General features: G+C 44.6%; 2 protein-coding genes across 3 annotated transcripts; one reads left to right on the top strand and one right to left on the bottom strand.

Annotated features, from left to right (window-relative positions):
• Nucleotides 1-2,855: 2,855 nt before the first annotated feature.
• On the top strand, nt 2,856-6,035 carry rag2 (recombination activating gene 2). Its single transcript, XM_074632290.1, has 2 exons — nt 2,856-2,996; nt 3,979-6,035. Exon 2 carries the CDS (start codon nt 3,993-3,995, stop codon nt 5,592-5,594), a length of 1,602 nt encoding a protein of 533 aa, XP_074488391.1. The 5' UTR covers nt 2,856-2,996; nt 3,979-3,992; the 3' UTR covers nt 5,595-6,035.
• A 544-nt stretch (nt 6,036-6,579) lies between these two features.
• Nucleotides 6,580-13,864, bottom strand: rag1 (recombination activating 1). 2 transcript variants are annotated; one of them, XM_074632291.1, is made up of 4 exons: nt 13,675-13,864; nt 11,963-12,322; nt 10,760-11,877; nt 6,580-9,945 (listed from the first exon to the last, which is right to left on the bottom strand). In XM_074632291.1, the coding sequence occupies exons 2-4, from the start codon at nt 12,298-12,300 to the stop codon at nt 8,198-8,200; spliced, it is 3,204 nt and encodes a 1,067-aa protein (XP_074488392.1). In that variant the 5' UTR covers nt 12,301-12,322; nt 13,675-13,864; the 3' UTR covers nt 6,580-8,197. The 2 variants fall into 2 exon arrangements, with proteins under 2 accessions (XP_074488392.1, XP_074488393.1); XM_074632292.1 differs by lacking the exon at nt 13,675-13,864 and adding an exon at nt 13,509-13,649.
• Between the last annotated feature and the right edge of the window lie 828 nt (nt 13,865-14,692).

The raw sequence follows: 14,692 nt of genomic DNA on the forward strand, positions 1-14,692 counted from the left end.
CACGGGGCTGTGTTTGCTGTGAAACTGCGCACATGTGGGTCAAGTGCAGGTTAACTTGTCGCCGTCTTTGCTACACTATGCTCAATTGCGAGTCACCGCAAAGTCACAAGCTATGCCAATTTAGGCGGAATATGACGGAAACTACCACAAAGTAAAGGAAGAGCAGTTACAACAAAGACTGTGAAAGTACTTATAAGTATCTATTTATACATTTTATAAGTTTTTTGTGAAATTTGTTATTTATCAATTTCACACACAGTTCAACACTGTTCATGTGAGTCTCACAAGAAACATGCGGCTCAAAAGAGATGTGCCGATCTATGGATGCATTCGGGCAAAGCATAGAGATGTTACAAGATAAGGGGCAGAATAGAAATGTTTATTATTTAAGTTAGATAGACATTATATCAAAATTGTAAATTACCTATCAGCCTTTGCAACGTGTCCCACACAAACATACTCTTTGTCCCACATTTGGTTTTGTTGGGATCTGGTCACCCTATTACCAGATGATAACCACAGTACCGCAGCAAAATCAACCAGAGTGAGGTGGAGCTGCCCCCACCAGCACTCAGCACCAATCACCACAAGGGGAGCAATTACCGTAACTATTAAATAGTGATAAACACCACTGCACAATGATCGTCAGAACATCAGAGCTGTCACCGCGCCATCCATCAAAACCCCGCTTCAGGGTAGCAACAGTCAGGCAGTGATACATTACAGGGGACAGAAACAGGTGCTACCATAGATTCTAATTACTTTGTTCTATCAATTATGTACAGATCCTTGCATGGCCCGGGGTCTCCCACGCACTGCTGTGCCTCCTACTCAGGCTCTGCACCATCCCAACTGCGGCTACATGGCAGGCAGCAGAGCTTTGTGCGGATGCCTTGAGGTGACTAGAGAAGTTTATTTTTCCAAGGCTGAATTCATACGGATTGAACAGTTCTAAAAAATAAAGAGAGGGAAAAAACACTCTGCATATCTCACTGACATCTGAATTCAGGCGTTATATCCTCTCTAGTAAATTCTTTTCTCCTCCACTCAGCCCTGTAAGCATCAGTTTAGACACACAGGTGCTCTGCTGTTTTGTGTTTTCAAGCTGTAACGGTCTTCCAGGCACTTGTGGTTTCTGCCTTTTGTTTTGCACACTCCTCAAGTTTTCTCTCAGCCGCTCAGTGCACAAAAACATTATGCTAATGAGTGAGTAGACAGCTGCTTCCAGCTCAGTTTTTTCTCTAGGTGTTTAGGCATGTGTGTGTGTGTCACTCGTATAGGGGGCTCTGCTGTTACCTACAGTAGGTCAAATCTGTAAAAGGAAATTCAGAATGTGTTCATCATTGCTGAAGAAATTATGTTTCTTTTACCGTCCCCCTGGTGAAACAGCATCATATTACGATAATGCATTAAGTTCAGTGGACTGTGTGTATTAATGACTCACACTCACCCACGTACAGCATGTCATTCAGCACTGAAGGGAGTGTCTATGTATAAGGCAGGCTGCAATTAATAGCCATGTTTGTTAAAATGTGCATTTTTCAGCAAGCTATAAGAGCAGTCTGACAGTGTTTTTTAAAGGATCAGATAATTTTTGATGCCAAAAATAAGTAAAACCATGAGGAAAAAGGGAGGAGGAAAAAAGGCTTAATCTGAAGGAAAAGCACAAGAAAAATGAGGGGAAGGGAGACACATCACATACAAAAACAAAGCTTTTAATTAACGCTACAGTAGCCAAGCTGAAAATGTGAATCTAGGCTGCGGAACAGTAAATACAGATACCAAATAAGCACTACTACGTTTGAAAGAACACATTCTTTCTCATGAAGCAGTGAATAAAAACCTCTAGGTGCCTTCGGCATATTTTTCTTAATACCAATGAAGGGTCAGTATATACTATAAAAAAATAAAAGGTTTGATTAGTATGTGAATGTCCTGTAATCAGCTTTAGAAAGATGTGAATTAGGAGCCTTAGCCTAAACTAGAAAATGAATAAATAAATTAAAATAATGAATAAAATGTTTTCCTAATTCATTATTTGAGAATTTCAGCTTTTAGAAAACGGTTTGGCTACAGGTCATAAATTAGAATTAAATAAGGAATTTCAGATGTTTAATTTCCAAATTAATGTTGGACGCATATTGATAAACCTTTATATAATTAAATGGCGTTGTGCATCTGCATCAGCTAATACAATAATTAAGATACAATGGTTGAATAGGAGCGTGGTGAATGTGTTGCATTCAGGAGTCATTGTTTCTTTCTTCAGAAATAACTAACAAACTATAACAATTAAATTTGTCTAATAGGCATTATAGAATGGAGAGCACACACACAGTGGCTTTCTAAGTATTTGTATTGTCTGCTTCCAAACTCTCACATCAGAGGTGTGTCTTGTTGTGGCATTAAAGAGAAAACTAATAATGTCAGACTGATTCAAAACATTTTGTCATCATGCATTTTCCACCACAATGAGGTCATGTTTCCCAGCATGGCTGTTATCTGGACTGTTATGAACATCAGTTTCAATCATTTATTTATCTACTGTATCACTTCATTGAAGCCAGTTTTGGATGTGTACAACACAATTTATTCATTTAATGTAAATGTGGTAAAGCAGAGCAAAGCAGCGTTTTAGATCTGATGTTTAAATTTGTTCAGCCACTGAGGAAAAACCTGCCTCTTTCTTACGGTATTATACAGGTCAGGATTGTTCAACACACAAGAGCCTGTTGTAACGTCTCTGGTATAACTGATATCTTTGAAGTGAGACACTAAATGCATTCAAGGCAGCACACCTGCCAGTGGAGCAGCAGTCACAGACTGTTAACCTCGAGATCTGGAAGTGTTTGTGAGTCAACGAAGCTTCACAGACTCTCTCGCCGTCTGCCTTTGTCAAAGTTTTGCTGCATAAAGAGCCCTTCAGGTTCGTTTTTGTGATTGTGAGGTTCACAGTAAAGTGAGCTGAAGCACGGCGTCCTGGCCCCGGCCGTAAGGTAAGCAAACTAAAAATTATGATTCAGAGCTGATAGTTCTCTGGCTTTTTAAACCAATATTGTGCTACCGTTACTCTTTTAGAGCCTACAGTATGTAACCATCCAGCTGAGTGTAAATATAGTCTGTGTTGAAGTGACTCATACTGTCCACAGCTGTATTATATAGCTGTTATAGCTATTGAAATGGCATTATATTGTTATACAAGTCAGTTGGCGTAATGATGGCACAACAGCCTGACTCAGAAGAAACTCTATAAAAATAAATATTATATCATTCATTCAATCGGAAAATGAATTCAGTCATTTTGTTTTGCTTCCTTTCAAAGGTAGAATCCACATTAGCTAATGTCCACGCTGTGCCATTGTCCAATAATTTCATAATGGTACTGACACCAGGAAATGTAACCCAGTTTCCAGGAAAATCATGCTGAGTTCTGTTGCATTCCCGGAAATTTACTGACTCAGTGAAGCAGCTCTTGGAAGTGTTTGTTTGTGTCTCATGTTGCATTAAAGTACATCCTGTAAAATTCTGTTTTAAAGATAGAAAATTTAAATACTGTATCGGTTTTATTTGTGGTTGTAAATAATAATAAAGTACAGAGGTCATTATCCTTATTTATTTGAGTGTGTAGTTATATATTGTTGCTGATGTTTGACTTAAGGAATAAAAAAAAACAGCGTTACTTTGTGTTGCCACACAATAGCAGCAGCCGCATACATACAGCACACAGCATGTAACAATAGAAGTAAGTTAACCTACAACATTGTTAGTATTGGTAGGTGTGTCATGTTTTTTTTGCTCTCCATCCCCAAAATGTCACTTCAAGCCCCTGTTTATACATGTTTGGGGTCTAGAGTACGTAGATCATGATTCTCCAGGTGTTACTGTAATAAACAGGAAGTCAAATTTAAACCCCCTGAATGAAAACAATCAACAGCTGACTGACATATTATTGTGTTTCTGTGTTTGTTTTTGACGCAGCCACCTGCTGGAAAATGACCCTGCAACCAATAACTCCAGTGAACTGTGCCAGCCTCCTGCAGCCCGGCTTCTCTCTGCTGCAGCTGGATGGTGAAGTTCTCCTGTTTGGCCAGAAGGGTTGGCCAAAGCGCTCCTGCCCCACAGGGGTGTTTGGCGTTCGGTTTAAATGCGGTGAGATGAAGCTGAGGGCCATCTCTTTCTCCAATGATTCATGCTACCTCCCTCCGTTACGGTGCCCCGCCGTTTGCCGCCTCGACCCCTACGACGGGCTCCCAGAGAGTTATCTCATCCACGGTGGCCGCACCCCAAACAACGAGATCTCATCGAGCCTGTACCTGCTGACCATGGATAGCCGTGGCTGCAATCGTAAACTAACCCTGTGCTGCAAAGAGAAAGAGCTGGTGGGGGAAGTGCCAGGGGCCAGATACGGCCACACGATGAGCATGGTTCAAAGCCGAGGGAAGACGGCTTGCGTGTTGTTTGGGGGTCGATCCTACATGCCTGTGGGAGAGCGGACCACGGAGAGCTGGAACAGCGTCGTCGACTGTCCTCCTCAGGTGTTTCTGTTTGACTTGGAGTTCGGCTGCTCCTCTGCTCACACTTTACCAGAGCTCAGCGATGGATGGTCTTTCCATTTGGCCCTCGCCAGAGAGGACTGCATCTACTTCCTCGGGGGTCACTCGCTCACCTCCGACTCCCGCCCCCCTCGACTCATCCGTCTGCGCGTCGAGCTCCTGCAGGGCAGCCCCTTGCTTTCATGTGACACTCTTGAAACCAGCATATCCATCTCTAGTGCCATAATCACTCGTACGGGCCCCACTCACAGATATATCATCTTGGGTGGGTATCAGTCAGACTCTCAGAAGAGGACAGAGTGCAGCACTGTGATTCTCGATGAGAAAGGGATCCACTTCGAGCCCTTAGAGTCACCTCAGTGGACCCCAGACATCACTCATAGTCGCACGTGGTTTGGCAGCAGTGTTGGGGAGGGAAACGTCTTGCTCGCCGTACCTACTGAGGGAAGGCCGTCCCAAGCAGATACATATTACTTCTATCAGGTGAGCTTCCAGACGGACGGCGAAGCTAAAGAGAAAGAAGGAAGCCAGGGCTGCAGCCAGGAGTCAACAGATTACGGAGACTCCACTCCCCTCGAAGACTCCGAGGAGCTCTACTTCGGCCGTGAGCCACATGAGCTGGAGGACAGCAGCGATGGAGAAGGGGGGAATTACGACGAGGGGGATGAGGAGGACGAATCGCAAACAAGCTACTGGATCAAATGCTGCCTCGGCTGCCAGGTAGACCCCAACAAGTGGGAGCCATATTACTCCACCGAGCTCCACCGGCCAGCCATGATCTTCTGCTCCAGAGGGGAGGGGGGGCACTGGGTCCACGCTCAGTGCATGGAGCTGTCGGAGACCCTGCTGCTCAGGCTCTCAGAGGGCAGCAAAAGGTACTTCTGCCTGGACCACGGAGGCCTGCCCTACCAGGAGATGACCCCGCCTCGAGAGGTCATGCCCCTGAAACGCACCCCCATGAAAGTTAAGGAGAGAAAAACTCCTCCAATAATGAAGATGTCGCCCGCCAAGAAAAGCTTTTTCAGAAGGCTTTTCGACTGAATCCAGTTTATGATGCATCGCTGTTAAGAACGCCGGGTATATTTAGGATGTTTCTTGTTTATATTTGGTTAATAAATATGCTGATCTGTGCTCAATGTGAAACATTTTGTGAAGAAAGTAAACAATAAAATCGCAGCCTGATATTTCCCCGTCTAACAGCTGTATATTTTGCATTAGAATGTGACATTGTTTCACAAATAAAAGGGAATATTTTAGCAAGTCTGCCTGCAATGTTGCAGGCTGTATAATAGTTCATTGTAATTTTGTGTTCCATTAAGTGCCACAGGTTTTACTTCCTAACACTTTCTTCCCCGGCCAGATGGAGCTGAATTCTTTTTACAGTTCTTTCTGCTATTAAAATGACGATTACTGAATGAAAAATACCCAATATGCTGATCTGTACTCAATGAAATAAACAATAAACAGCCTCCGATTCTGTCTTCATACCTGTTTATTTCTAATGTGTTTGCTCAAACTTTTTATGTGACAGACAATCTTGATATATTAGTGTTTCTAGGTGGCATTTTTATCAGTTGTATATGAGTTTGAAGTTATTTTACATTCCATCAAGGACCACAGTGAAAATAAGGGGTTAAATTAACGCTTTCTAACATTGAATTCCAGCGCCAAATTGTTTTTAAATTAAGTAAATTATAACTGATTCATAAAACCTAATCTGTAGTCAGTAACATGTGCAATGAATTAAAAGGCAACTTGAATGAACAACCTGAACCTAAATGTCTTCATAGTTTTATTTATCTCATTAAAGGGCTTTCAAAACCTTTATATGTGACAGAAAATATTATTGTTTTAGCATATCCCTCTGTAGTGTTTCTAGTTTGTGTTTTCCTTATCTGTATGACAGTTCATTTTGTATTCTTTTGTATTTTGTATGCAGTGGAAATAAGCAGCTATGAGCTGTCGTCCAGGCTCAAATGTACCTGAATTCTGGATTCAATGAAGTCAATAAACACAAATCAGAAGGTCAAGTTAGATTTTGTCTTTATTTATTCATTGGAGGAAACAAGGACAAAAAAATCCAATCACAAGGATGGTAAGTTGTCTTCTTCAGTGAAAATACGGCAGAAATATCAGTAGAAAAGTAGTGGAACCTCAGTGTAATACAGTACTAGTATATGCAAAATAAATGACCACTGAAAGTCTTCAGCAACCGCCAGTAAACATCTGATATTTAGTGTAATATGGAAACACAAAATGAGGAAATACATGGTGAAAAGTGAACGAGTGGATTCCCGTGATTCATCCATCATCCATTACTTTGGAAATGCAATTCATTATGGCACAAAAACACAAATATGAGACAAGTTGCACACTGAAGCATGGTGGTATTGTAGGAAAAATGACAACGATGGAATGAAATGTGAATATTTCACAGCTGTCACATGGTTAAACTTGTGACAGTAAGATAAAATCAAACATTCAATCAAATAGGAAAACAAAATTGCCTGTCACAATTCAAAATGGTGAGGGGCTGAAAAAAAGATAATATAATCAATCAATCAAACAAATAAAGTTGCCAACAAATCCGTTTACATGGCGATCTCTCCAGCTCCCGCTCATCCCTCTCCTCTGTCAGCCGTGGCGATGAAGAAATATCAGCAGAGGAAAAAGAGCCAGGTTTTATACAGAACTTAAGAAAAATCCCCGGCTGCTGCTGGAGAGTCCATGGGGTATTAGGCTCCGTAATGGACCATACTGTATTTTTATGATATCAACAGAAAGGTCAGTATATGCTTTATTTTATGTGAAGAATTCGAATAAGCATCATCTATCCTCCGCTGTGGAAAAACTAAAAGAGATAAAAATTGGTTCAAAGTGACCTGGCATCTATTCTGCCCCTCAGGGATCCCACGATAAAGCACTAAAGTAATCTTTTTCAGAGGGCACTCATGAAACAAAGAACATTTGGGTCTCTGTGATTGCATTTTGTTCCAGCTCAAATGATATATTAATACAGTGGCCACAAATGTGGTCTTTTTAACACAATTTCCCCCCCATGACTTACAGCACTTTCATCTGTTTCCATAAATATCACCTCTATATAAATTCATAAATGTGTCACATCCTTGCAATACAATAAACTGTGCCATATTTCACAGACGGTGAAGATAAAAAAAAAAGAACTTTCCTGCTCTGAACGAGAGAAAAGAAACCGGTGTGTTACCTCTATATTCATCTTTGCACTGTAGTAACTAACAGGTAACAAAGCATGACAAATGTATATGTACTGTATACAACACGGGAGTACAAATACATTCAAAACAAGCAAAACATGCATTTAAAAATGTGGTGTGAGAACATTTCTTTCCATAAAATTACTCTGTTCGAGTACAAGGATTTTTTTATTTTTTTTTTGAAAATCCAACAATAAAGGATGATGTTGGTTTAAATTTTCAAAGATACTTTAATCACAACAAAATATGAAAAATCTTGGCTTTAAGTCCATAAGCTCCATTCCCCTGTTATTCTAAATAGCACATTTGTAAACAAGTCCATATTATTGATCGAGGCAATTCAAATATTGTACAACTATCTTGAAATCAATGAAATGTTAATACTTAAGGTTCCCATTAAAAGAAAAATCAAAAGTCGTTAACTTCCAGAGACAAGTCCTCATTCTCCTGGCTCTCTACTGGATCAATGGTAGCTTGCAGAGCTTTGGCAGAGTTCTTGTGAGCTTCCATAAACTTCTGCAAATACTTGGAGGTGTAGAGCCAGTGATGCTTCAAAACGTCCTCCAGCTCAAAGGCCTTTGACTGACGAGCATTCATCTTACGGAAGCGCCTGAACAGCTTGTTGGCCGACTCGTTCCCCTCGCTGGCCCAGGCTCCGATGGATCCGTCTCTCTCTATGATCTCGGGCACGTGGGCCAGGGTCTTGTGCAGGTAATTGGTTATCTTGCCGTTGTACCTGTATTTGAAGGCAGAGGAGAGGAGGTCGGCGAAGCGCTGGGAGTTAAAGCTGTAGCGGCACAGCTGGTCGGGGCACTCCTTGGCGGGGCAGGTGGCGCGCCACACGGGCTTCATCTGGAGGTAGATCCTGATCAGCTCCCTCAGGGCCTCCCTCCTCTCCTCCGAGGGCACCAGCTCGCACACCACCTCCACAGCCTCCTGGGTCATTAGCTTGCGCGCGTAGTTCCCATTCATCCTCATCACCGGTCTCAGCTTCATCGTCTTCCTCAGCTGTTTATCTAGGGCTGCCCTCCAGCTGCGCCGCTCCTCCCGGCTGGGGTTGACCTTTTTGTACACCTCCCCGATCTCGTCCTGGAAGATTTTGTAGAACTCGGTGGCGTTGCCGATGTCGCAGTGTAACGCGTCCATCGTGGGCTGGGTCTCCATGAAGGGCTTGGCGGAGACCCCTTTGACTCTGTCCCGCAGCTCGTCCACAGACTCAGAAAAGGGGTTGGTTCTCCATATCTCGTAACGATCTAGGTTCTCCTCGTGACAGCGAGTGACGGAGTGCAGCACCATGTTTTCAGAGGCCTGCGCCCGCGTGGAGTCACAAAGCGTGCAAACGTAGGTGGACCCCGAGGCCTCGAGGCCCTCCATCTCACGCACCATCTTCTCATCGTATCCCGTGCTTCTGAAGTGGAAGCGGAAGGAGCAAGGCAATCCGCCCAAGGACAGGATGAGCCTGCTCTCTTTCATGGCGTGGCGCTCCGCGATAACAGGCCCGAGGACGGCTGTGAGCGTCTCGTGGTCTGACTCATCCACAAACATCAGGCAGAGGGGCTTACAGGACAGTTCTGAGTTTGGCTTTGGCTCAGTGAAGATGGTAACCTCTTCCTCCCCCTCGTCTGCCAGGACAGAGACAGACATAACAGTGAAAGAAAAGCGCACAGCCTTCTCGGGAAGAGCTGGTCCTCCGCCGTGCTTCTCGCTGACATCGCCCATGCCATCACAGGACTCCTTGATCATGACACTGAAGCCCGAGGTGCAAGCGCTGTCTTCCATCCCGCTCTCTCTCAGCCCCTCCACGATGTCCTCCTCCAGATCCTTTAAAGCCGACACCAGCGCCACATCATAGCGAAAGCGCCGAGTGATGGTGTCAGCCGGGATGTCATCCACCGAGGAAGCCCATCCAGAGAGCCCATTAATAATGCCAACGCTGCAAGATGTAGACACGTTCTTGAGAGCTGGCTGCCATTCAAACTGGTGAAAGCCAGGGAGAAGCTCCTTCTCGGCGGCTCGCAGGGTGTGCAGGGGCTGGAAGATCTGGCGGCCGCTGGTGGCTTTGACAGTCCGGTACATCTTGTGATACTGGCTGCAGCTCAGGAATGTGTTGACCCGAATGGCCAAGCACACAGCAGGATGCAACCCAAAGCCTCTGCCTGCAGAGAGACAGAAAAGGAAAAGAGAGAAAGTTTCAGAGTGGCAAAGTAAAAAAAAAAAAAAAAAAGGCGAGAGGAAAGGATTTAGACATGAAGAGAATTATTTAACACCAAACTGTGGAAGCCCATTTCTAGAGCTTTGAAAAGAACTGCAGTATCTAACGTTTCCTCATTTGATATCCCGCATTTGGAGTCATTTATACTACGAGACAGAGTAAAATCGCAAATTTAACACCCAAATGGGAATGTATCATTGTCAAAAGCCCACAAGCCTGCGATTACAAAATCCAATATTTCCTAATTTCCAAATGTTATAAGGGGACAGAGGGTGAATCAGTGAAGCTGGCAAAAGTGATGTATTGGCTGCAGATGAAAACAGACACCAGCTGGCTTCTATTCCCCAGAGAGGAGGATGGTGCTGTCTGTGTAATTTGCAGATACAAGAGCCGCTGATGTTGTTTTGATTCTAACAGCCCCCTTCACAAGAGTTGTTATTGTGCATTAAAGGGAGTGTGAGACTGACGGACAAGCAGGCAGGAGAGTGAGTGAGTGAGTGTGGGAGAGGATCAGGGAGGAGGTTGGGCGTGCAACGGCAGTGGCTCAATAAACAGACATGGACAATAATGAAATGCTTTTCAATCAGAACTTTCTTCCCTCTCTTCAATAGTGAACTTTTCAACTCATTGTTATTTATGAGATGACTGTATTCCTCAGAGATAGGCGGAAATATTAATGAGCAAACACTATCATAATTTTCATTTGTTTGTGTCGCTTTTTCTCAGCCATATGTTGATTGAACAGAATAGCCTCCTACCTTGCATCGTGGCCTCTAGCTCGTCCGCCTGCCGGTGTTCGTTCCCAGACCTCAGTGCGAGCAGAAACAGAGTCTGACACACAGACTTCAGGTCGCCACCTTCCTCTTTGTCCGCGAACGCCTTCACCTGGGTCTTCATATCCCTCAGCCGATGCTTCTGGGCGCGACGGGTCAGCGATAGCAGGTGCTGACGCGGTCTCCCCCCTTTATTGGTTAGCAGGTCTTCTGATGACTTTGGGTCCTGTTCACTCAGCTCATGGCTCAGACAATGAGCTTTAAATGAGTCCAGCCGTACCTGCTTGTCACAGCTGCTTATGGGGCAGAGCAGAGGCAGAGAATGGAGGGCTGATAAGAAGGTCTTGGCTGGCAGGGTGAGATCGTCGGGGGCGCAGGACAAGTTGCAGGCCGGGCAGTGAGGTCCCAGGACGTGGTTGTATTTTATGATACAGCTGCGGCAGAAGAGGTGCCCACAGGGGGACTGGACTGGATCAGAGAGCAGGTGGTCACACACCAGGCAGGTGAAACAAAAGAGGAAGTCTATAGGAAGCTTCTCAGAGATCAGCTTGGTATTCAGGTGGTCTTTCTGGCAGCGGGTGATGTTCCTCACCCATTGCTCTCTCTGGCGGCTGGGTTTCCTCCACGCCCTGAGCACAGGGCTGTGATAGTTGTCTCCGAACGGCCTCAGAACCCTCCTCTCGCCAACGGCAATGCTGTCGCCGTGGTCCCACCTGCTCCTTTTAGCCAGACTCTGGGCTCTGGGAATGGCTTTCCTCTTCTTCCTCCCAGTCCGCTGGAATGAAGGTTTCTTCGGGGAACAAAGGTGGCAGGGGGAAGAGTGGGGTTTCCACTCGGGGACTTTTGTTGGGGTGAAGCTGCAGACGCCCCCTCCTCGTATGGCCACCAGACAGCAGCGATGGCAGAAGGAAAGAGGGTGGACAGACTCCGTGTCCTCCGTCACGTCCACTTTGAAGACTCTGAGGATGACCTCTGGCCAGCTTGGGAACTTGCAGCCCATTCTACGCAGCGAAGCTTTGCTGACCTCATCCAGACCCCCGTGAATATCGTGCAACGGCCCTTTGACTTTCCTCAGGGTCATTCCACAGAGACGGCAAAGGCACCTTCATAGAGGAAAAACAATGTTATCAAATTCTTAGAAAGAAATGCATATAATAGAATAAAGTTTATATAGTGACATGTTATCACCTGAGGTGGCTCATGTGGGTGTCCATTTCCTGCAGCTTCATATCTACCCTCCGGCCAGGGCCTTCCACATTTTCCCTGCTTTTTCCCCCTAGGCACAGTTTCATAACACTCCCTGGACCCACGCCATTATCTGACTCTATATTTGGAGCTGCGGGAGGTGAAACCCCTAACAAGGATCCTTCCTCAGGCTGCGTCTCACTGGGCAGAGGGGCCTTCTCCATGGACTTCAGCCTAAACAGTTTAAACTTCCACTGAGCATACTTGGAGTGGGGATAGTGGAGCTCAGCCGGCATGGAGGATCTGGGGCCATCTGTCTCCAGGCTCTCCTCCTCCGCCATGATGCAAATTAGACCTCAGACTCTGGAGAGGAGAAGGAGAGGAGAAGGAGAGGTTTGGTTTTCAATATCCCTTTATTTAACAATTGCAGGGAAAGAGACACCAGATGACTGTCGCATCATCACCTTGAGCCAGACATACAACATAATCAGAGTCATTTAAAACAGAAACATATTTCTCTGATTAGAAATTGTCAATGAAATCTCCCTCCTCCTCAACAGAGCATAAAAAACAGCTGAAGGCCTGCATATTGTCCATCATTTGATAGTAGGTGTATTCCACCCTTGTGAGAAGAGGAGAGGAGAGGAGAGGAGAGGAGAGGAGAGGAGAGGAGAGGAGAGGAGAGGAGAGGAGAGGAGATAGGAAGGAGAGGACAAGAGAGGAGAAAAGAGGAGAGTAGAGGAGAGAAGAGAGTAGATGAGAGGAGAGCTTAGTTTGATGTATCACAAAAGTATGAAAATCATTTCAGCTGTCCGTGAGATACACGGTCGTGGGTGAAAGAGAACAGATTCAAAGGTTTAAAATGCTCAGATATCCCCAGCGCCTTCTCAGCGTTGAGCCCATGACACATTCTAACAGCTTTACTTGATTCCTGTTGAATTCATACACCGAGTACCCTGAAATCCCACTGAGCAGAGAGAAGTGAGCCCCGACCCAGAGTGCTGTATTATGCCATAAGTGGCATTTAGATCTTGTGTAAAATGCATGAGACAAGCATTGAGGGGATCGATACGGCACAAAAAAATCTTCATTTCTCTCATCTCCAATCTCATCGCTCAGGGAGCCATTGTGATTTTTTTTTTTTTTCCCTTTGACACAGCGAGTTTGCTAAATGGGCAACCTTATCCCTGCAAGGCTGTCAATCATTTATATTAGTCATTTTCTTGGCTGGAGAGAGAATTGGAGCCCCGGGAGCCTCCAAATGGCATTTTGAATGCGGGGGAGAAAAACAAAAATCGGAGATACAGGAAAGTTATTTCATAATACATATATATTGACCAAACAGGAGGGAAAAGAAACCATCATATTGAATAGAGATCATAAAGAATTGTTCCAAACACACACATTTGTTCAATTTGGGAGTTATATTTAAACAGAAAAGTGGTGTTATGATATGGCACAGGTAAGATCAATGATACCGACAACCCTTATTTCATCTCCTCCCATACTATCTAGGTTCCATTACAATAAAGCAGTCAAACAATCTTACCATTGCACAGCTATCTAGCGTCTTATCCATCTTTCAGTTTCTCCCTGGGAGGCTTGAATACGGCAGTACTCCTTCATATCCTGGCTCTCGGAGTACTTGACATGCTGAACTCTCCTCTGAGACAAACAGCTGAGCCTGTATGTATGCGTGTCAGCTGGGCTCTTACCTTGTTTTTTTCGGTCTCAGCTGGCGTCAGCTCCCCTGGGGGGTCCTCTCCGCATGGGAGCACAAGGGAAGCCCTGCAGACAGGCCCTACAGTACACACCACACTACATATATTGTCTATGTTCGAGTCTGTCACAGCTTGGAGCTGTTACAAGGAGCTGTGGCTTCAGACAGTGGGATTGCCCCTGTCTGTCTCCTTGTGTCTTGTATTTATACCCTTCCTTTGATGGGATCCCAACAGTCAACTCCTGACACCTGATGCAGGCAGCTGATTTGAAAAAAAAAAGCAAGAAAAGAAAAACAAGGTCAACCCCAAAGCACAGTTGCAAACATGTGTATGTACAGAATCCAAACAAGCAACTTTTTTTTTTTTTTACCACAACACACTGATCCTCAGCTGGAAACACTTCACCTTTATCTCCCCTTTGTCATATCCATCTGCAGGCTCGCCTCATCCAGGTGGCCTCTCTCTCTCTGACACAAGGAGAGATAATGTTAAACTTTTGAAAAAGCCACAACAGATCACACAGACAAATAACGAGCCTGACAAACACTGTATTACAAATATTTGTATAATAGCGACAGTACTAATTTAGAATTAGACCAGACCGATGAGCCTGTTGTCAGGCTATTAAATAGGCGTTATCAGTCGCTATAAGCCCCATAGATGTGAGTCAGTAGGGGCCTACTACACACACTAGTAGGTTTTATCATCTATTCCACATGGTAGATCACCGAAAGAAGGTATAAAATAACACGACAGCGACCGTAGTTATGAAAGGAGCAGAAGTGGAAGTCAGGCGCTGCAGTATAGATGGTGTGAAATTTGATTATGGGTGGAGGTCGGGGAAGATGGATGGGACACAAAACATAAAACACAGGGTTTTAATCCAGCGGCTTGTTTCACAAAAGCAGAATAAAGAAATCCAGGAAAAGAGAGAAAGCGAGGCTTGACCTAGTCTAGTCAGTTCATCCTGGCTTAATGCGTTTCACAAAGTCAGGCTGAGGAGGTGTGACTA

Source organism: Sebastes fasciatus, chromosome 4 (assembly GCF_043250625.1).
Source record: "Sebastes fasciatus isolate fSebFas1 chromosome 4, fSebFas1.pri, whole genome shotgun sequence".
Lineage (NCBI taxonomy): Eukaryota > Metazoa > Chordata > Actinopteri > Perciformes > Sebastidae > Sebastes > Sebastes fasciatus.